The sequence below is a fragment of the Pristiophorus japonicus genome, chromosome 10 (assembly GCF_044704955.1).
Source record: "Pristiophorus japonicus isolate sPriJap1 chromosome 10, sPriJap1.hap1, whole genome shotgun sequence".
In the NCBI taxonomy this organism is placed as follows: domain Eukaryota; kingdom Metazoa; phylum Chordata; class Chondrichthyes; family Pristiophoridae; genus Pristiophorus; species Pristiophorus japonicus.
Window position 1 is genome coordinate 219,903,269 of NC_091986.1, and position 22,650 is coordinate 219,925,918.

A 22,650-nucleotide genomic window follows, 5' to 3' on the forward strand; every position below is an offset into this window, starting at 1 on the left:
GGTATCTCCTGGGCTGGATTGCAGCCTCTATTGTCACTTGTACTGTATCTTTGCTGTGGTCTAGAGATCGCCACCCACAACTCCCTCTGAAGTTTGCTGCATTATTAGAGGCTCCATCTATCTCAGCCCATGCTTCTTTTACCCGCAAACACAGTAGAGGCAAATCCGGAGCCTTCATATTCCCTCCCTTCGTAAATGATTTCTCTCCTTCCATCATCCAGTCCTTCCATTTCTTTCGTCAAGTGGCTGAATGACGCTAGTCAAGCCAGCTGGAATGATTGCTATATCGGTGTTCGATTCGCGAACAGCTTTCACAACAGAATCCACTCGATGTTTCATGATTCGGTTGTTAAGGTCTGTATTCGATCGTTGTGTTAGGGTACTTGTTACGTGTTGGGTACTTGTTAAACTTGTTTGAAAGCCTAGCCTAGTGGCATCTGGTATCTCAAAAAAGTGACTCGCATGATACATGAGATATATGATAAAATCATGTTTTGGGGACGAAAATTTAGGGGTCGCATGATACGTGAGATCGTAGGATACGCGAGTATATACGGTATATCCTTTCGTAAATATGGAAACCAAAACTGCACGCAGTATTCCAGGTGTGGCCTCACCAATACCCTGTATAACTGTAGTAAGACTTCCCTGCTTTTATACTCCATCCCCTTTGCAATAAAGGCCAAGATACATTGACCTTCTTGATCACTTACTGTACCTGCATACTATCCTTGTGCGTTTCATGTACAAGTACCCCCAGGTCTCTCTGTACTGCGACACTTTGCAATCTTTCTCCATTTAAATAATAACTTGCTCTTTAATTTTTTTTCTGCCAAAGTGCATGACCTCACACTTTCCAACATTATACTCCATCTGCCAAATTTTTGCCCACTCACTTAGTCTGTCTATGTCCTTTTGCAGATTTTGTGTCCTCCCCTCACATTGCTTTTCCTCCCATCTTTTTATTAGCAAACTTGGCTACGTTACACTCAGTCCCTTCTCCCAAGTCGTTAATATAGATTGTAAATAGTTGGGGTCCCAGCACTGATCCCTGCGGCACTCCACTAGTTACCAACCAGAGAATGAACCATTTATCCTGACTCTCTGTTTTCTGTTAGTTAGCCAATCCTCTATCCATGCTAATATATTACCCCCAACCCCATGAACTTTTATTTTGTGCAGTAATCTTTTTTTGTGGCATCTTGTCAAATGCCTTCTGGAAGTCCAAATACACCACATCCACTGGTTCCTCTTTATTCACCCTGTCCGTTACATCCTCAAATAATTTCAGCAAATTTGTCAAACATGACTTCCCCTTCATAAATCCATGCTGACTCTGCCTGACTGAGTTTTGCTTTTTCCAAATGTCCTGCTCCTGCTTCTTTAATAATGGACTCCAACATTTTCCCAACCACAGATGTTAGGCTAACTGGTCTATAGTTTCCTGCTTTTTGGTCTGCCTTTTTTAAAATAGGGGCATTATATTTGCAGTTTTCCAATCTGCTGGGACCTCCCCAGAATCCAGGGAATTTTGGTAAATTACAACCAATGCATCCACAATTCCTGCCACTACTTCTCTTAAGACCCTAGGATGCAAGCCATCAGGTCTAGGGGAGGTATCTGCCTTTAGTCCTTATATCTGCCAAAATTATGACTACTAGTTCTGGTCTTGCCCGCAAATGCAAACATCTTCTCTACGTCGACCGTTGCCGAATCTTAAAAGCCTGTTGTCGAATCAGACTCTTAACTTCAACGATCTTCAATTGTCTGATTTCCGAATTGTTTCCGACATTTACACAAGCCACATCGAATCTGGCCCTGTCCCACGTCAACATCAGTGACAAACACCCAGCTTTCTTTTTCCTTCAATATTCCCCCCAAAAATCCTGGGCCTCTTCCGCCTTGAAGGCAGGCAAGAGAGAGGAGGCCTCAGAGACTGATGTCAGGAAGCACTTTTGCCACACACAATGAGTGATCGATGCCAGCAACGGTCTCTGGGTAGGGGAAACTCTGGAGTGGCAGAAGCCACGATGGGGGGGGAAAGAGTGCACAGGGTCAGTAGAAGGATGAGTTAGATAGGCCAATGGATGCCTTTGTTTGCACTTTGTGAAGACATTGATTCATGCAAGGGGTGTTATATATGTAAACCTGTAAATACCTTGACCACCAGAGGGCTCATCCCCTGGAGTCCCAAGGGATCCCACAATCCCTTGGGAGCACCTGTACTTAAGGAGGCCTCAGGCTGGAGAGGCACTCTGGAGAACTGCAATAAAAGACTAAGATCACACTTTACTTTGAGCTCTCAGTATCTGGTCAGACTCTTAGCTCATACACTACAAGGGGAACAAATAGTCCTGGCTGATTTTATTATTTTTCTAGTTGAGGACACCAAGACAAACGGCTTAGCTCAGGACACACCAACAGAACCGGGGACCTTTCACCAGGCAGTCAGGTGGGAACCTCAACAATCGGTGTTAGATTAAAAATCTTAGATCGACTAAACTTTACTCGTATGTTTCATTTTTTTTGGTCACACTTGCGTTATGCCCAACGTTAATAAATGGGAACTGCCAGTAGACAGATTTTTGAACGACAGGGGAGTCAAGGGCTATGGGGAGCGGGCAGGAAAGTGGAGTTGAGGTAGAAGATCAGCCATGATCTTACTGAATGGAGGAACAGGCTCGAGGGGCCGAATGGCCGATTCCTGCTTCTATTTCCTATGGTGTTAAACTGGTCATGCTGTAATTACACCCTCCCACCACTGGTGTCACCGTCGCACCCTGTTTCTCCTCCTCTGGCTACTCAGTGTACACGAGATACCTCAATGCTCCAACCGACTCTGCTTTGCAAATTCCAATAGGTTTTATTTAAATAAACCTGCACTGGGTCCAGATCCGGTAACGCCTCGATTTTAACATTCTCATCCTTGTTTTCAAATCCCTCCAGGATCTCCCCTCTCCTAACTCTAACACCCACCTCACCCTGCCGATCTCTGCTCTTCTTGAACTCTGGCCTCTTGGGCATTCTGATTTTAGTCGCTCCACTATTGGTGGCCATGCCTTCAAGTGCCTGGGCCCTAAGCTCTGGAATTCCCTCCCTAAACCTCTTCTTTAAGATGCTCCTTAAAACCTACTTTTATGGCCAAGCTTTTAGCCACCTGTCCTAACATCTCCTTATGTGGCTTGGTGTCAAATTTTATGATGGTGCTCCTGTGAAGCTCAGTGGGACGTTTTACTATGTTAAAGGGGCCTATAATAAATGCAAGTTATTTTTGCATTAAGTCTTGAAATGGTACAGAACTGCCCACCAAACTGAACCCCACTGAGGGAGTGCAGCGAAGGTTCACCAGACTGATTCCCGGGATGGCAGGACTGACATATGAACACAGACTAGTTCGACTCGGCTTATATTCACTGGAATTTAAATGAATGAGAGGGGATCTCATAGAAACATATAAAATTCTGATGGGACTGGACAGGTGAGATGCAGGAAGAATGTTCCCGATGTTGGGGAAGTCCAGAACCAGGGAACACAGTCTAAGGATAAGGGGTAGGCCATTTAGGACTGAGATGAGGAGAAACTTCTTCACTCAGAGAGTGGTTAACCTGTGGAATTCCCTACCGCAGAATTGTTGAGGCCAGTTCGTTAGATATATTCAAAAGGGAGTTAGATGTGACCCTTACAGCTAAAGGGATCAGGGGGTATGGAGAGAAAGCAGGAATGGGGTACTGAAGTTGCATGATCAGCCATGATCATATTGAATGCTGGTGCAGGCTCGAAGGGCCGAAAGGTCTACTCCTGCACCTATTTTCTATGTTTCTATGTTTAAAAACCTGCTGCAGCTGCACTGGCCCCTCAGTGAATTGGACAGTATTAAAAAGGAGGAACCAGACTGTTTGCAACCCTGGTGTCATATTTGACCCTGAAATGAGCTTTTGACCACGTACCTGCAGCATAACTAAAACCCGCCTATTTCCACCTTCGTAACATTGCCCGTCTCCGCCCCTGCCTCAGCTCATCCGCTGCTGAAGCCCTCATCCATGTCTTCGTTACCTCCAGATTTCACTATTCCAATGCACACCTGGCTGGCCTCCCACATTCTACCCGACGTAAACTAGAGGTGATCCAAAACTCGGCAGCCCCGTGTCCTAACTCACACCAAGTCCCGCTCACCCATCACCCCTGTGCTCGCTGACCTACATTGGTGTTGTCTAGGCCCCAAGCTCTGGAATTCCCTGCCTAAATCTCTCCACCTCGCTTTCCTCCTTCAAGGCGCTCCCTTAAAACCTACCTCTGATCAAGCTTTTGGTCACCTGCGCTAATTTCTACTTATCCGGCTCGGTGCCAAATTTTTGCGTTTATACAGCTCTTTAGCAGGGAGCAGGTACAATGCTGGTGTTTATACAGCACTCTCATAATATTCCTGTGAAGTGCCTTGGGACGTTTCACTACATTAAAGGCGCTATATAAATACAATTGTCAATTGTTGTTCACATAGAATTAAACTGTCAACGTGTAAAGGGTGATACATGTACATTTACCAGATCATGTCTACCTTCGATCCAGAGGTCCAAGCTTTAGAACTGATGGTTGGAAGCATAAACGGTGCACTGCTTAATACTGGCGTTTATACAGCCCTTTAGCAGGGAGCAGGTACAATACTGGCGTTTATACAGCACTTTAGCAGGGAGCAGGTACAATACTGGCGTTTATACAGCCCTTTAGCAGGGAGCAGGTACAATACTGGCGTTTATACAGCACTTTAGCAGGGAGCAGGTACAATACTGGCGTTTATACAGCCCTTTAGCAGGGAGCAGGTACAATACTGGCGTTTATACAGCACTTTAGCAGGGAGCAGGTACAATACTGGCGTTTATACAGCACTTTAGCAGGGAGCACAGACAATGAGGCGAATGGCTCACTCCAGTTGCCATTAAATATCTCAATACTATTCACCATGATAATGAAGCAGTTCAGCTGAACGCTCTAATCAATAAAAATTACTCTCGCAGTATTATCTGTCAGAATACGCGACTCACCGTACGAATTACAAATGATGTGGGTCTCGGGGTACGATTTCCACAAGATTCTGTCACACCACGATGGGACGTTTGTGCGGACCTGTCGACAGAAAGAACAGCTTCACTTGCACCGCGATCGGTTTTATTGCACCAGGCTCCTGGGCAGGTGTGATCCCACTCCACTTCCAGGCTTCCTTTCCAGCTCTATCCCTCACCCCGAAGTGCCATTCACACATGGTCTCATTATTTATCTCATTGTGCCTCCGATCGTCGCATGCCAAAATCACTTCTGCCATCCAACCACTGCCTATTTGCCACTTAAGCACTTTTCCTTAAGGGTGGTAACTTAATATACTTACTTCCAAAGAGAAATGTATAAATAATTGAAAAGAAAACATTTGCAGAACTATGGGGAAAGGGCAAGGGGAGTGGGACAAATTGGATAGCTTTCAAAGAACAGGTGCAGGCTCGATGGGCCGAATGGCCTCCTGTGCTGGTGCGATTTAAAATGCAATTGGAGAGAGGGGGGAGCGCGTGTGAGAGCACGCCAGAGAGAGACAGACAGAGACAAGGAATCAGCACATGACTGTCAAAGTCCTTACGTACCCCGGTGGGCTTCTGCTTATGGCATACGTACACATCCCGGGATCCTCGCTCGTATCGATACGTCGGAGGGAATGTGATCTCCTCTTCATCTACAGACAGGACGCACAAGGAAACATTTGAATTAAACCTTTCAGGTCAGCACTGGCCGCGAACAACAGACGATGGGGCAAAGATTTAAATAATTGGTGGAAGAAGAGGGGAGTTGAGGAGAATATTTTTCACCCAGAGGGTGGTGGGGGTCTGGAACTCACTGCCTGGAAGGGTGGTAGAGGCAGAAACCCTCACCACATTTAAAAAGTACTTGGATGTGCACCTGAAGTGCTGTAACCTACAGGGCCACAGACCAAGAGCTGGAAAGTGGGATTGTGCTGGGTAGTTTGCCCGGCATGGACACGATGGGCCGAATGGCCTCCTTCTGTGCCAGAAATATTCGATGATAATGTGATGGCAATACTTACAGAATCGAAGAAATATTTTATTTTTCTCTTTCTCCAGGTTCAGCTGGTCAACTTTCTGCAGAGGCTCAAACTCTTTCCTGTTGATGTAGTTCAGTATGTCCTGCACAGGAAAACACAGAATGAAGGAAGTCAGAAGACAAACAAGTTAATGAAGTGATCTGCAGGAGTGTGTTACAGAGTGACCTACACAATGAATCAGGATCCCATTTTGCAATATAGAAGTTTCAATTGCTATCAAGAATTTTTCAGAGACGGTTATTATAAACTCTCCCACACACACCTCTCTGTCTGAGGTAGCAAAATATTTCTGAAGAGAAGCAGCTCCTGGTGAGGGCAAAAGGAATCGAAGGGGATGCTGATCGGACGAGATGAAGAGGGTGGGAGGAGGCGCGTGTGGAGCATAAACACTGGCACAGACCTGTTGGGCTGAATGGTCTGTTTCTGTGCTGTAAATTCTGTGACTGGGAGTGAAGCACTGAGGCAGAGGGGCCAGAAAATCCCTGTTTCAGTTCCCCATCCGCAGCGAGTTAGTTGATCCCAGCTCGGGATTAGAGAGGAGAGGAGGGGACGGCTACCGTCTGTCTCAGTGACCTGGAGCTGTGGAAAGGTGGGGTTATTAAACAAATAATTAGGGCAGGTTTTCCACTCCCAATTCCTATCCCATCACTAGTCCTGGAGAGCACACGTGTGTGAATGGAGGGACGAGGAGAGGATTGGGCACAGCTGTGATGCTTCACTTGGTTGAATATCCATCCAGCATGCACTCCGGGCTGATGCACAAAGAACTGTTACTGTTGTGATGCGAGGGATGGTCTCTGTAATTGTGGCCCAGTAACCACCAGGAAAGAGGGAGAAAGCTTGCAAACTGGTCTATTTGGATTACCTCATCAATGGAGCATTCCCACCCTGGAGTCAGGAGGTGCAGGGTTCGATCCCCACTCCAGACAGACCCACAAAGTGGAGACCAGAGCTCGAGCTCGGCATTCCGGGTTAATTCCAACAATCGCTTGCATTTATATCGCACCTTCAACGTAGTGAAACATCCCAACGTGCTTCACAGGAGCCTTATCAGACAGAATTTGATGCCCAGCCACAAAAGGGATTAGCACAGATTGGTCAGAGGTAGGTTTTAAGGAGCGTCGTAAAGGAGGAGAGAGCTGGAGAGGTTTAGGGAGTGAGTTCCAGAGCTTAGGGCCCAAGCAGCTGAAGGTACAGCCACCAATGGTGGAGCGATTAAAAATCTGGGACGCTCAAGAGGCCAGAATTGGAGGTGCGCACACATAGAAACATAGAAACATAGAAAATAGGTGCAGGAGCAGGCCATTCGGCCCTTCTAGCCTGCACCGCCATTCAATGAGTTCATGGCTGAACATGAAACTTCAGTACCCCATTCCTGCTTTCTCACCATACCCCTTGATCCCCCGAGTAGTAAGGACTTCATCTAACTCCTTTTTGAATATATTTAGTGAATTGGCCTCAACAACTTTCTGTGGTAGAGAATTCCACAGGTTCACCACTCTCTGGGTGAAGAAGTTTCTCCTCATCTCGGTCCTAAATGGCTTACCCCTTATCCTTAGACTGTGTCCCCTGGTTCTGGACTTCCCCAACATTGGGAACATTCTTCCTGCATCTAACCTGTCTAACCCCGTCAGAATTTTAAACGTTTCTATGAGGTCCCCTCTCATTCTTCTGAACTCCAGTGAATACAAGCCCAGTTGATCCAGTCTTTCTTGATATGTCAGTCCCGCCATCCCGGGAATCAGTCTGGTGAACCTTCGCTGCACTCCCTCAATAGCAAGAATGTCCTTCCTCAGGTTAGGAGACCAAAACTGTACACAATACTCCAGGTGTGGCCTCACCAAGGCCCTGTACAATTGTAGCAACACCTCCCTGCCCTTGTACTCAAATCCCCTCGCTATGAAGGCCAACATGCCATTTGCTTTCTTAACCGCCTGCTGTACCTGCATGCCAATCTTCAATGACTGATGTACCATGACACCCAGGTCTCTTTGCACCTGCCCTTTTCCTAATCTGTCACCATTCAGATAATAGTCTGTCTCTCTGTTTTTACCACCAAAGTGGATAACCTCACATTTATCCACATTATACTTCATCTGCCATGCATTTGCCCACTCACCTAACCTATCCAAGTCACTCTGCAGCCTCATAGCATCCTCCTCGCAGCTCACACTGCCACCCAACTTAGTGTCATCCGCAAATTTGGAGATACTACATTTAATCCCCTCGTCTAAATCATTAATGTACAGTGTAAACAGCTGGGGCCCCAGCACAGAACCTTGCGGTACCCCACTAGTCACTACCTGCCATTCTGAAAAGTACCCATTTACTCCTACTCTTTGCTTCCTGTCTGACAACCAGTTCTCAATCCATGTCAGCACACTACCCCCAATCCCATGTGCTTTAACTTTGTACATTAATCTCTTGTGTGGGACCTTGTCGAAAGCCTTCTGAAAGTCCAAATATACCACATCAACTGGTTCTCCCTTGTCCACTCTACTGGAAACATCCTCAAAAAATTCCAGAAGATTTGTCAAGCATGATTTCCCTTTCACAAATCCATGCTGACTTGGACCTATCATATTACCTCTTTCCAAATGCACTGGGAGGGTAGTAGGGCTGGAGGAGGTTGCAGCAAAAGAGGGGCAAGGCCATCGAGGGATTTGAAAACAAGGATGAGAATTTTAAAATTGAGGCGTTGCTTAAACCGGAAGCCAATGTACAGTGCACAGGGGTGAAGGGTGAAGGGTGAACGGGAGGGACTTGGAGAGAGTTAGAATCCAGCATGGGTCATGTTGCGCCCCCCCCGCTTCGCCCATCGGCTGGATACGGCCATGGAAGGGGCTATGACATCGCAGCCTGTCAGACTGTTAATCTGCCGCGTGAATCGTTCCACTACTTCGTACTGCTCAAGGGAAGAGAGCAAAGTTATGAAAACAAGCTAGAGCGCAGTGTGCAGATATGACCCATGTTGTTCCATTTCAAGAGAAATCATTTTGGGTTGGGGGTGGGGTGAAGCAATTACACAAGAATGTAAGAAATAGGGGCAAGTGTCGGCCATTCGGCCCTTCGAGCCTGCTCTGCTATTGCTGGCAGCTCGATTCCTGCTGGTATCCCAGAAACAAAGTTCAGCCTTCCAGCGACCCACAAGAGAAATATCACAGCTGCGCGCCAGAAAATTCGAGTTGGCATCTGACACCCAGATAATGGCTTATCCAGCTGGATCAAGAGCCTGTGGAAAATCAATTAGGAACACTCGATCGCATTTCAGCTGACTGATGCAAAAAGCAAGCCTGGACACCAGCAATAGGCCTTTGGGGATCAGCGAGGTCCCACTGCACATACACCATTATTACCCATCCCACAGACTGACCTCCCAGTACATGCCACATTGGTCTGAAGGTGACTCTCGCCTCTGAGTCAGAAGGTTGTGGGTTCAAGTCCCACTCCAGAGACTTGAGCACAAAAATCCAGGTTGACACTCCAGTGCAGTGCTGAGGGAGCGCTGCACTGTCCATGTCATGTATTTAACAGTCATTGTAACCCATGTACAAACTGACCCAAGTTGTACACTGAGAACATTGACCACTAGGTGGTGAACTTGTGGGAGACACTCCTAACATGGACTTTCAGGTATAAAAGTGGAAGCTCCACCCACCTTCATCACTTCAGTGCTGGCTAATAAAGGTTACTGGTCAGAGTGACCTTCTCTCAAGTATGGGCCTCGTGTGCATTTGTACTGTATAGTAAGGACATATCAGTCAAAGGTGCAGTCTTTCAGATGAGACGTTAAACCGAGGTCCCCTCTGCCCTCAGGTGGATGTAAAAGATCCCATGATACTATTTCGAAAAAGAGCAGGGGAGTTATCCCCGGCGTCCTGTCCAATATTTATCCCTCAATCAACATCACTAAAATAGATGATCTGGTCATTATCGCATTGCTGTTTGTGGGAGCTTGCTGTGCGCAAATTGCCTGCCGCATTTCCCACATTACAACAGTGACTACACTCCAAAAGTACTTCATTGGCTGTAAAGCACTTTGGGCGTGAAAGGTGCTATAGAAATGCAAGTCTTTCTTTCTTTGCACCTAGATATTGTGACAATTTCTTTCTAGGCGTAGCTTATTAATAAGGGGGTGTCTTTTGTTGGTGCGAGCGTCCAAATCCTGTTGTACAGCCTGGATAAGGCCAAGCCCACCTCAGCATCTATCTCAGTAACTGGACCACAAACTGGCTGAAGTACGAACACCACAAACAAAAAGCTAAGCAAATCGAAGGGCCTACAATTACACAGGATTATATCGGATATACGGCACAGAAACAGGCCATTGGACCCAACCAGTCCATTTCGCCTTCATGCTCCACACGAGCCTCCTCCCATCTTTCCTCATGTAAATCTATCAGCATAACCCTCCATTCCCTTCTCCATCGTATGCTTGTCTCATCATCATCATCATCATCATCGGCGGTCCCTCGAAACGAGTATGACTTGCTTCCATGCCAAAAATGGATGAGTTCGCAGGTGTTTCAATGAACGACCTGAACTTCTTCCTCAATGGTGAAAGATAACTGCATGGATTTTTTTTAACATGTGGTGACCGTTGCACACCAGCCACCAACACGGGCTTGACAGAGCTAGTCTTGGTCCAGTGGCAAGGGTTACCCAAGATGACTGGAGATCAGCTTTGCTGCACGGACCCAGTGCACACACATATCGCAGTGTGAGCTGGCCTGTGCTGCCCCTGGGCCCACAGGCTTGTCTAGCCTCCCCTTAAATGTATCTATACTATTCGCCTCAACCACTCCGTTGTAGCGAGTTTCTCATTCGCTCTTTGGTTGAAGAAGTTTCTTCTGAATTCCCTATTTGGTTTCTGGTGGCTATCCGATATTGATGGCCTCTGGTTTTGCTCAAGGAGTATTTCAGGTTCCATGACAACCAACAAGAGTTCTGCTGCACGAGGCAGGAAGGCTCGGTGATTGAACCCAGGCCCTTGCGGAGACAGCCGGTGAGACGGGCGTGGTGATCGGGGTGCTATCATCGGCAGCAGTGCTTGTGGGCTGGGCAGAGGTCAGAAAAAAATAAGAATAAATCAGCCAGGTACCCCTAGCAGAAAGCGCATGTGATGCGAACACTGCAAGGACAGGATCAGGATAGATGCAACACCTCACATGGCCAAAGGATCGACCCAATGCCTGGAAAGCCTGGAGTACTGCGTGCAGTTTTGGTTTCCATATTTACGAAAGGATATACTTGCTTTGGAAGCATTTCAGAGAAGGTTCACTCGGTTGATTCCAGGGATGAGGGGGTTGACTTATGAGGAAAGGTTGAGTAGGTTGGGCCTCTGCTCATTGGAATTCAGAAGAATGAGAGGTGATCTTATCGAAACATATAAGATTATGAGGGGGCTTGACAAGGTGGATGCAGAGAGGATGTTTCCACTGATGGGGGAGACTAGAACTAGAGGGCATGATCTTAGAATAAGGGGCCGCCCATTTAAAACTGAGATGAGGAGACATTTCTTCTCAGATGGTTGTAAATCTGTGGAATTCGCTGCCTCAGAGAGCTGTGGAAGCTGGGACATGGAATAAATTTAAGACAGAAATAGACAGTTTCTTAAACGATAAGGGAATAAGGGGTTATGGGGAGCGGGCAGGGAAGTGGAGCCGAGTCCATGATCAGCCATGATCTTATTGAATGGCGGAGCAGGCTCGAGGGGCCGTATGGCCGACTCCTGTTCCTATTTCTTATGTTCTTATGCCTTGATTGGTTGAATCGCCAGCCAATACTCTGCCTAGGGTTGCAAATAGCCAGTTGCAAGAGACCAAGAGTGCCCAGTACCTGTGCATCTGCAACCCCCCCGCCCCTCCACCCCCACACAAACGAGTTAGCGAGCGAACAGGCGCGTTCTCGACCCTCAGCACCGCGGTATCACCTACCTGCAGCTCCATGTCCAGCCGATAATTGAGGTCCCCAAACCAGAAGAGATGCGTGAACCGTAACGAGATGTCAAAGGAACTCAGCTGCTTGTCGCCGAGCGACAGTAACCGCAGGATATCCAAGTAATTCTGATTCCGTCTGCGCGTCAGAAACAGGATTGAAAAAAGGAGACGGGTTTTTATTCCGGTTCGCTGCTCCACTCCCAACTTAATTATTCCTCATGTTTGGTTTTGCTTCCCGAAGTAAATAAAGACTCCCTTCCCTCCGCCAACTGAATGGAATTGACCAATCACGGCTACAAACTCCCCCATCAGCACCACCAAATGCCTAACACAGACAAGTGTATCGAAGCTGTGTCACAGGACAAGTTACAGTGAGGAAATGTGACGCAAGACCCTGGCTCGGAATATCAATGCAGCATGGCAGCTCTCCCCTTCCACCCTCCCCTCCATCGGCTGTTTAATCATCAGAAACAGAATTATTTTTTGCCCTGGATGGCCCCAGCTCATCTCCCAAAAGCTGTGCTCACAAGAACATTTTTGAAGAAAAAGACCTCTCCATGTCTGCTCCCGATTCACAATGTCTTGCCATTCTCAACGAGCCAGCTTGACTTAGTTGCAAGCCATGTTCCTGCTAAGCTGCGTGGCTGGAGTTCCCAGGCAGGCCGCTCACTGGCTTTTCAATGCAAGAAACCATGCAAAAAATGTAAATTAAAAAAAAAAGAGGCAACATTGGTTGCGAGCACTTGCATCTGTGGGTCTGAAGGAAGTGGTGGGGGGGGGGGCACATGACAATTACAGATGAGGAAGTCCCCTAGCTGGAGCGTCTAGAATGCGGGGTTATAGTCTCAGGATAAGGCATCGGCCATTTAGGACTGCGATGAAGAGCTATTTCTTCACTCAGAGGGTTGTGAATCTTTGGAATTCTCTACCCCATAGGGCCAGGGAGGCTCAGTCGTTGAGTATATTCAAGACTGAGATCGATAGATTTTTGGACTCTAAGGGAATCAAGCTATGGGGATGGGGCGGGAAAGGGGAGTTGAGGTAGAAGATCAGCCGTGATGTTATTGAATGGTGGAGAAGGTTCATGGAGCCGAATGGCCGACTCCTGTTCCTATTTCTTACGTTCTTATGTTATTCGTCCTAAATCTTAGCAAGGCTTTACAGTCCCCCAATGCTGCAGCCAACTAATTACTGATTCAGAATATTAACTATCTTGCACTCAGATTCTGTTTCAATCTCATTTGCACCTATTATTATTCCCTCTTACCATAAAGTCGTGAAGGAATTTTTTGCGATTACATCTTGCCTCTGCAGTTATGGCTTTTTCCTCAGTCCTTTTTCCCCTTCGCACTATCCCTTTAACATGATTCTGCACCCTTTCCCTCTGCAGGATTTGTAGAAGCCAATACACCTAGTGTGTTTCCAATATTCTCTTATTATTTCAGCTTGGCTATGGTGCTGCCTGCATTTTCCACTTTTGATCAGCTTGTGACCCTTAATGGATTAACATCTGTTTCGGCTACAGTTGCTGTTTGTAAATATATGTATTTATCCTGCATGCTCAACCGTATGCCTTTAAAGGTGTTCCACTTATCCTCCACTGTTGCAGTGCTGTTGAACACGCCTGGTCAATTTGCTTCATTGGTCCAAGGTGCTCTCCAGCACATGAGCATATACTCTGACATTTCTAGTGCTGAAGCAATGCTGCAATGTCATCGTCCTTTGGACGGGACGCTGAGCCAAAGACGTGTCTGCCTCGTCTGATGGCAATTGAAGATCCCACGATAGGACTGAGGAAAAGCAGAGGGTTCTCCTGGTATCCTGATACACATTCCTCCCTTCAATCAACACCATCAAGACCAGGTTATCGGCTGTTTGTGCAAGCACAAAAGGTTTATCTAAAAGAACAAGTCACCTCACTTTGAAAGTATTTCACTGTGCATAGAGAACATAAGCAATAGGAGCAGGAGTAGGCCATTTGGCCCCTCGAGTCTGCTCCGCCATTCAATACGATCATGGCTGATCTGGTCATGGGCTCAGCTCCACTTCCCTGCCCGCTCCCCATAACCCCTTATCGTTTAAGAAACTGTCTATCTCTGTCTTAAATATATTCAATGATCCAGCCTCTACAGCTCTCTGAGGCAGCGAATTCCAGAGATTTATAACCCTCAGAGAAGAAATTTCTCTATCTCAGTTTTAAATGGGCGGCCCCTTATTCCAAGACTATGTCCCCAAGTTTTAGTTTCCCCTAGGACTGGAAATATCCTCTCTGCAGGGAAAAGGATAGTATGCAGGTACAGCAAGTGATCAGGAAGGCCAATGGAATCTTTGGCCTTTATTGCTAAGGGGATGGCGTATAAAAGCAGGGAAGACTTGCTACAGCTATACAGGATAATGGTGAGGCCACACCTGGAATACTGTGTGCAGTTTTGGTTTCCATATTTACGAAAGGATATACTTGCTTTGGAGGCAGTTCAGAGAAGGTTCACTGGGTTGATTCCGGAAATGAGGGGATTGACTTATGAGGAAAGGTTGAGTAGGTTGGGCCTCTACTCATTGGAATTCAGAAGAATGAGAGGTGATCTTATCGAAACGTATAAGATTATGAGGGGGCTTGACAAGGTGGATGCAGAGAGGATGTTTCCACTGATGGGGGAGACTAGAACTAGGGGGCATAATCTTAGAATAAGGGACCATCCATTTAAAACTGAGATAGAAATATTTATTCTCAGAGGGTTGTAAATCTGTGAAATTTGCTGCCTCAGAGTTGTGGAAGCTGGGACATTGAATAAATTTAAGACAGAAATAGACAGTTTCTTAAATGATAAGGGGATAAGGGGTTATGGGGAGCGGGCAGGGAAGTGGAGCTGAGTCCATGGTCAGATCAGCCATGATCGTATTAAATGGTGGAGCAGGTTCGAGGGGCCGACTCCTGCTCCTATTTCTTATGTTTTTGCGTAACTTGCAGAGCTGTTACAGCAATGAGTGAAGGGCGCAGATTGCAAACCACCAGCCTACTCTAGCCACACCTAGCATCCAGCTTAATGGTGGGAGCCTGGCTGTGGACAGAATTAAAAGCATCAATCTTTACATTATATAAAAAACTTGCATTTCTATAGCGCCTTTCACAGCCTCAGGACATCTCGAAGTGCTTAATAGTCAATGAATTACTTTTGAAGCATAGTCACTGCAATAATGTAGGAAACGCGGCAGCCAATTTGCACAAAGCAAGCTCTCACAAACAGCAATGTGATAATGACCAGATAATCTGTTTTAGTGATGTTGGTTGAGGGATAAAGATCAGCCAGGACACCAGGGAATAGCGGCCGCGGGGTCTTTTATGACAACCCGAGGGGGCAAACGGGGCCTCGGTTTAACGTCTCACCCGAAAGACAGCACCTAAGACATGCCTTCAGTACTGTATTGAATTGTCAGCCGAGATTTTGCACGAGAGTGGAATTATATGGACGATAATGTAGGCACAGCCAGCTGAAGTAAAAATGCTGGAATTACACAGTAGGCCTGTCAGCACTTGAAAAGGAGAGATTAATATTCCAGGCGGGCCCCCTCCATCGAGCATCAAATGCTGAAAGACCCACTCTGTACTGCAAACTGTTTGTGTTTGTTTTTAACGAGCAATCCTGTTTTTTTTTAAATTGCAGCCAGACAAAGAGCGCACTCGGGGAGGGATTTCTTCAGATCACTGAGCGACAGTGTCACAATAAATGCGGTGGTAAATGGGAGAGACGTCACGAAGACAGAAAGGCTGGTGAAATGGGCTGAAATTTAATGCAGAAAAGTGTCAAGTGATAGATTTTGGTTGGAAGAACCAGAAGAGGAAATATAAACTAAAGGATACAATCCTCAAGGGGGTACATTAATAGAGACACCAAGGGGTATGTGTTCACAAATCGTTGAAGGTGGCAGGGTAAGTTGAGAAAGCAGTTAAAAAGGCTTATGGAATCCTGGGCTTCATAAATAGAGATATAGTGTACAAAAGTGTGGAAGTTATGAACCACCTGTATAAAACACTGGTTCGGCCCCAACTGGAGTATTGTGGCCAATTCTGGGCACCACACTTTAGGAAGGATGTGAAGTCCTTCAAGAGGGGGCAGAAAAGTGTTACAAAAATGGTTCCAGGGATGAGGGACTTCAGTGACATGGATAGACTGGAGAAGCTGGGGTTGTTCTCCTTGGAGCAGAGAAGGTTGAGAGGAGATTTGATCAAGGTGTTCAAAATCATGAGGGGTCTGGACAGAGTAGAGAGAGAGAAACTGTTCCCATTGGTGGAAGGGTCGAGGACACAGATTTAAGGTGATTGGCAAAAGACCAAAGGGGCCGCAGGAAAACATTTCCTTACGCAGCGAGTGGTTAGGATCTGGAATACATTGCCTGAAAGGAGGCAGACTCAATCTTATTTTTCCAAAAGGGAATTGGATAAGTACCTGAAGGAAAAACAATTGCAGGGATATGGGGAAAGGGCGGGAGAGTGGGACGAGCTGAGAGTCAGCACGGGCACGACGGGATTCCGCGCTGTAACCGTTCTATGGAAGAGTTCAGCACTCCTGCAAAAACTTCAACTTGCAAAATGCTTTCAGTGGAAAATCCGACATAGAAAGCCTTTATGATGTCACGAGCACAAAGTGACCAGAGAGAATCACCTTGCTGCGTTTATGATGCTCCCAAGACACAATGACCAGAGGCCGCTTTGTCCCAGGCCCTTCCTAATTAAGTATTGATCTAGTAACACCTACCTTGCAGTCTTCTCATTACCAGACGTCAAGTGGCAGTTAACGAATCCAAACGAAGTTCCATTGAACATAAAAGAAACACCAACAGCGCCTTTGTTACCTGTGAGCAACGAGGAAATACTTTTAGCGACCAACATTTGCATTGTTTATGTGAAAGAACATCTTGCCTTTGTATAGTGCCTTTAACATAGTAAAACAGCCCACGGCGCTTCACAACAGCATTGCAAGACTAAATTTGCCACAAAAGGAGATATTAGGGCAGGTGATCAAAACCTTCACCCTCAAAGCCTCCTTGATAAAAGTGTAACATCCCCAACGGCACCTGGGAATCACTGGCCAAAGAACGCCCAAAATGGAGGACGCTGAGCAACTCGAGTCTCGTCGGCCAGAGCATGCAGAAAACTAGCACAGGCAGCGGAAGGAGCGTGCGGCAAACCAGTCCAACCACCCACCCTTTCCTTCAACCACTGTCTATCCCACCTGTGACAGAGACTGTAATTCCCGTATTGGACTGTTCAGTCACCTGAGAACTCACTTTTATAGTGGAAGCAAGTCTTCCTCGATTCCGAGGGACTGCCTATGATGATAACTTAATAGTAGGAATAGGCCACGCAGCCCCGAAACCTGCTCCGCCATTCAATATCATGGCTGATCATCTACCTCAACTCCACTTTCCTGCATGACCCTCATATCTTTTGATCCCTTAATATCCAAAACTCTATCGATCTGTGTCTTGGATACACTCAAGCATTCAGCATCCACAGCCCCCTCGGGTAGAGAATTCCAAAGATTTACCACCCCGAGTGAAGAAATTCCTCCTCATCTCATTCTTAAATGGCTGGCCCCTTATCCAGAGACTGTGCCCTCTAGTTCTGGACTCTCCAGCCCGGGGAAACAACCTCTCATTCTTCTAAACTCCAGCGTGTACAGGCCCAATCTACTCAATAGTATATGTAGCGGTCAAATGTTGTTTGATATCACTCCTGTGAAGCCCCCCCGTGACGTTTTACTACGCTAAGTGCAAGCGGTTATTGTTTTCATCACTTAATGGTTGATCCTGGTCTTTGAACACACTTTTCCTCGGGCCTTGCTGATAGTAAGCGCTCAAGGTATGGAAAGTGGTCCACATTGTCCCAAGGTTTCATAGAAACAAACAAAATAGGAGCAGTAGTAGGCCCTTCAAGTCTGCACCGCCATTCAATATGATCATGGCTGATCCTCTATCCCAACACCATATTCCCGCTTTCTTCCCATACCCCTTGATGTCTTTTGTTTCTAGAAATCTATCTATCTCCCTCTTAAATATATTCAGTGACTTGGCCTCCACAGCCTTCTGTGGTAGAGAATTCCACAGGTTCACCACCCTCTGAGTGAAAACATTTCTCCTCATCTCGCTCCTAAATTTCCTCCCCCGTATCCTGAGACTGTGACCCCTTGTTCTAGACTTCCCAGCCAGGGAAAACATCCTCCCCGCATCCAGTCTATACAACCCAGTCAGAATTTTATACGTTTCAATCAGATCCCCTCTCATTCTCCTAAACTCGAGTGAATACAGGCCTAGTCGACCCAATCTCTCCTCATACGACAGTCCTGCCATCCCAGGAATCAATCTGGTGAACCTTCGCTGCACTCCCTCTATGGCAAGTATATCCTTTCTTGGGTAAGGAGACCAAAACTGCACGCAGTATTCCAGGTGCAGCCTCACCAAGGCCCTATATAATTGTTGCACGACATCTTTGCTCCTGTACTCAAATCCTCTTGCAATGAAGGCCAACATACCATTTGCCGTCCTAACTGCTTGCTGCACCGGCATGTTTGCTTTCAATGACTGGTGTACAAGGACACCCAGGTCCCTCAGTACATCGACACTTCCCAAGCCATCACCATTTAAATACTTTGCCTTTATGTTTTTCCTACCAAATGTCATGGACCTTGATAATCGGGGAGCAGTACTGTGACACGGAGGCAAGTTGGTAGAGAACCTTTGTCTAACTGATGTTTATAAGGCCCAGACTTGCGTACACTTCAGTGAAGGTGTCAACGATGGTTTGGAGTTTGCACAAACGCAAGCGTCATCTGCATATTGTAATTCAATGACAGAGGTTGGAACAACCTTGGATCTGGACTGGAGGCGTCAGAGCTTGAACAATTTCCCGCTTGTCCTGTAGATTAACTACTCCAACAGGGAGCTTGTTAAAGGTGAGATGAAGCATTGCAGCGAGGAATGAGCATTAAGCCAACATAGCTGCTGGGATCACATGGTTACCTACCCAATGTGTTGGCTATTCCGGTCTTCACACTCGACGTACTGATGTGGCTGATCCGGTTCTCGTGCTCCGGCTTAACCAACACTGCGATTTTAATGTTCCAAAGCGTCTGCATTGCAATCTGCAATCAAAAACACATTTACTACACAAACAAACTCTATTCTCGGTAGGTCTGTCAATTTAAATGTAGACCTGGATTGTGTGGATTAAGAGACTCCCAAAGCAAGCGCTCTACTCGGAACTCCTACACGGCAAGCGAGCCCCAGGTGGGCAGAGAAAACATTTCAAGGACACCCTCAAAGCCTCCCTGATAAAGTGCAACATCCCCACCGACACCTGGGAGTCCCTGGCCAGAGACCACCCTAAGTGGAGGAAGAGCATCCGGGAGAGCGCTGAGCACCTCGAGTCTCGTCGCCGAGAGCATGCAGAAATCAAGCACAAGGAGCGGAAGGAGCGTGCGGCAAACCAGACTCCCCACTCACCCTTTCCTTCAACCACTGTCTGTCCCACCTGTGACAGAGACTGTGATTCCCATATTGGACTGTTCAGTCACCTGAGAACTCACTTTTAGAGTGGAAGCAAGTCTTCCTCGATTCCAAGGGACTGCCTATGATAATGATGGATTAAGAGATATGGAACCAAGGCAGGTAGGTGGAGTTGAGATACAGATCAGCCATTATCTAACTGAATGGAGGAACAGGCTCGAGGGGCTGAATGGCCTCCTCCTGTTCCTATGTTCTGGACAGAATGGTTTGTTCGGCCACTTCAGAGGGCAGGGCATCAAGAGTCAATGACTATAGTGTGGGACTGGAGTCACATGGAATCCAGGCAGAGATGGCAAGCTCCCTTCCCTGAAGGACGTTACTGAACCTACTCCTGACTGTACAAACGCGCAATCTTAAAATTTTCATTCTAATTTTCAAGTCCTTCCGTGACTTCACCCCTCGCTATCAATTGACAAATTTGCTGGAGTTCTTCGAGGCTGCATCGAACAGGGTGGATAAAGGGGAACCAATGGATGTGGAGTATTTGGACTTCCAGAAGGCATTTGACAAGGTGCCTCATAAAAAAGTTACTGCACAAGATAAAAGTTCACTGGGTTGGGGGTAATATAGTAGCATGGATAGAGGATTGGCTAACTAACAGAACAGAGAGTAGGGATAAATGGTTCATTCTCTGGTTGGCAATCAGTAACCAGTGGGGTGCCGCAGGGATCAGTGCTGGGACCCCAACTATTTACAACCTAGATTAACGACTTGGAAGAAGGGACTGAGTGTAACGTAGCCAAGTTTGCTGACGATACAAAGATAGTAGGAAAAGCAATGAGTGAGGACGACACAAAAAATCTGCAGACAGACAGGCTAAGTGAGCGGACAAAAATTTGACAGATGGAGTATAAGGTTGGAAAGTGTGAGGTCATGCACTTTGGCAGGAAAAAAAATCAAAGAGCAAGTTGTTAGTTAAATGGATAAAGATTGTCAAGTGCCACGGTACAGTGGGACCTGGGGGTACTTGTGCATGAAACACAAAAGGTTAGTATGCAGGTACGGGAAGAGATCAGGAAGGCCAATGGTATCTTGGCCTTTATTGCAAAGGGGATGGAGTATAAAATCAGGAAAGTCTTGCTACAGTTATACAGGGTATTGGTGAGGCCAGACCTGGAATACTGCGTGCAGTTTTGGTTTCCATATTTACAAAAGGATACACTTGCTATGGAAGCAGTTCAGAGAAGGTTCACTAGGTTGAGTCCGGGGATGAGGAAAGGTCGAGTAGGTTGGGCCTCTACTCATTGGAATTCAGAAGAATGAGAAGTGATCTTATCGAGACGTATAAGATTATGAGGGGGAGCTTGACAAGGTGGATGCAGAGAGGATGTTTCCACTGATGGGGGAGATTTGAACTAGAGGGCATGATCTTCGAATAAGGGGCCGCCCATTTAAAATGGAGATGAGGAGAAATTTCTTCTGGGGGTTGTGAAGCTGTGGAATTCGCTGCCTCAAGAGCTGTGGAAGCTGGGACACTGAATAAATTTAAGACAAATAGACGGTTTCTTAATCGATAAGGGGACAAGGGGTTATAGGGAGCGAGCAGGGAAATGGATCTGAGTCCATGATCGGATCAGCCATGATCGTATTAAATGGCGGAGCAGGCTCGAGGGGCCGTATGGCCTACTCCTGCTCCTTATATTCTTACCTCCATGACCTCCTCAAGCTCTACAACCCTCAGAGATCTCTGTGCTCCTACAATTATGGCCTCTTGCGCATCCCTGATATTCTTCGCCCCATTGACAACTGTGCCTTCAGTTGTCTGGGCTCCACGCCTCTATCTCTAAACCTCTCCCTCCTCCAAGATGGCCCTTAAAACCTACCTCATTGACCAAGCTTTTGGTCTCCTGTCCTAATATCTCCTTATGTGGCTCGGTGTCAAATTTTGTTTGATAATCGCTCCCGCGAGGCGCCTGGGAATGTTTTACTACGTGAAAGGGGCTATATAAATGTAAGCTGTTAGTGCACTTCCCAGAGACAGCTATCAGGATCTGAAATCCTGGCTGAATTTATTGATCACAGGCGACGATGAGATCTACCTTGAAGCATGAAGTTTCCGGATCTGAATGGCTCAACAATTCCTGAAGTTGCTCAATTCGGAGCAAAATGCTGATTAGTAAAAAAGAGAATTATCCAGGATCGAGTAGCAACTTGTATGGCTTCCCTCCCCCTTTCCCCACTCACTGCTCTACCCCACCATGCAGCCCCCCCCCCCTCCCCCACTTGCAATTTCTCCTCCTCTTACCCATATTCTCTACCCATAATCCCCATCATCCCATCTGCCCTCCTCTTACTCTCTCTTCCCCCAGTTGCAGAGCTAGGTTTGGTCGACATGGGGGGGGGGGGGGGGGGGGGGGGGTGGTGGTGGGTCAAACTCAAGAATTGGCCAACTTGGCATGAAAGGGGGCCGAGCTGTGGCCTGGGGAATGCCGATTTGCCTAGCCTGTAGGTCAAGCCAGGATCCACAGACTCTCCGGTTGAATCTGGAGCTCGGAGACAAAGGAGAGTTTTGTGGAGCGAAATGGAGCAGTACGCAAAAGCAGCGATGGCCAATCTCAAAATATATGGGGTGGTGGGAGGAGAATATGACCCCCCCACCCACCCACCTGCCTTTGACATTCCTCTGCCCTCCACCCACAAGGACTTGTCAGACTACGACACAAGACATCTTACCGGTTTGAAGTCCAGGTCAGTGCATTCTTTCAAACTGCCCCGTACAAAGTCCACCCACTCCTTGTCCGCGACAGAGTTTTCCTGAGTCCCGATAACATAGATGTCATGTGGAATGGTGACTGTGGTCTCATCCAGGGTTTTCCCAAGGCCCTTCGACACCAGCCAGGATGCCATGATTTTCGGAGGGGGAGCACTTCCTATTTTTGAGAGGAGAGAGAAAATTGGTTGAGAATTGCAAGTGAACAAACATTTTCAAAATTATTCTCTGGATGTGGGAGTTCCTGGCATGGCTGGCATTTATTGCCCATACTCAGTTGCCCTCGAAAAGGTGGCGGTGAGCTGCCATCTTGAACCACTGCAGTCCGTGTGGTG

General features: G+C 46.9%; 1 protein-coding gene across 2 annotated transcripts in view; it reads right to left on the reverse strand.

Annotated features, from left to right (window-relative positions):
* The window catches only part of inppl1a (inositol polyphosphate phosphatase-like 1a), a 199,438-nt gene that overhangs the window by 33,098 nt on the left and 143,690 nt on the right, over positions 1–22,650 (reverse strand). For both annotated transcript variants that reach the window (XM_070892581.1, XM_070892582.1), the window contains exons 12-18: positions 22,279–22,475; positions 19,064–19,181; positions 16,797–16,893; positions 12,040–12,178; positions 6,086–6,185; positions 5,628–5,716; positions 5,040–5,121 (exon numbers count right to left, since the gene is read on the reverse strand). In XM_070892581.1, coding sequence (XP_070748682.1) covers positions 5,040–5,121; positions 5,628–5,716; positions 6,086–6,185; positions 12,040–12,178; positions 16,797–16,893; positions 19,064–19,181; positions 22,279–22,475 — 822 coding nt within the window. The remainder of the gene's footprint in view (positions 1–5,039; positions 5,122–5,627; positions 5,717–6,085; positions 6,186–12,039; positions 12,179–16,796; positions 16,894–19,063; positions 19,182–22,278; positions 22,476–22,650) is intronic.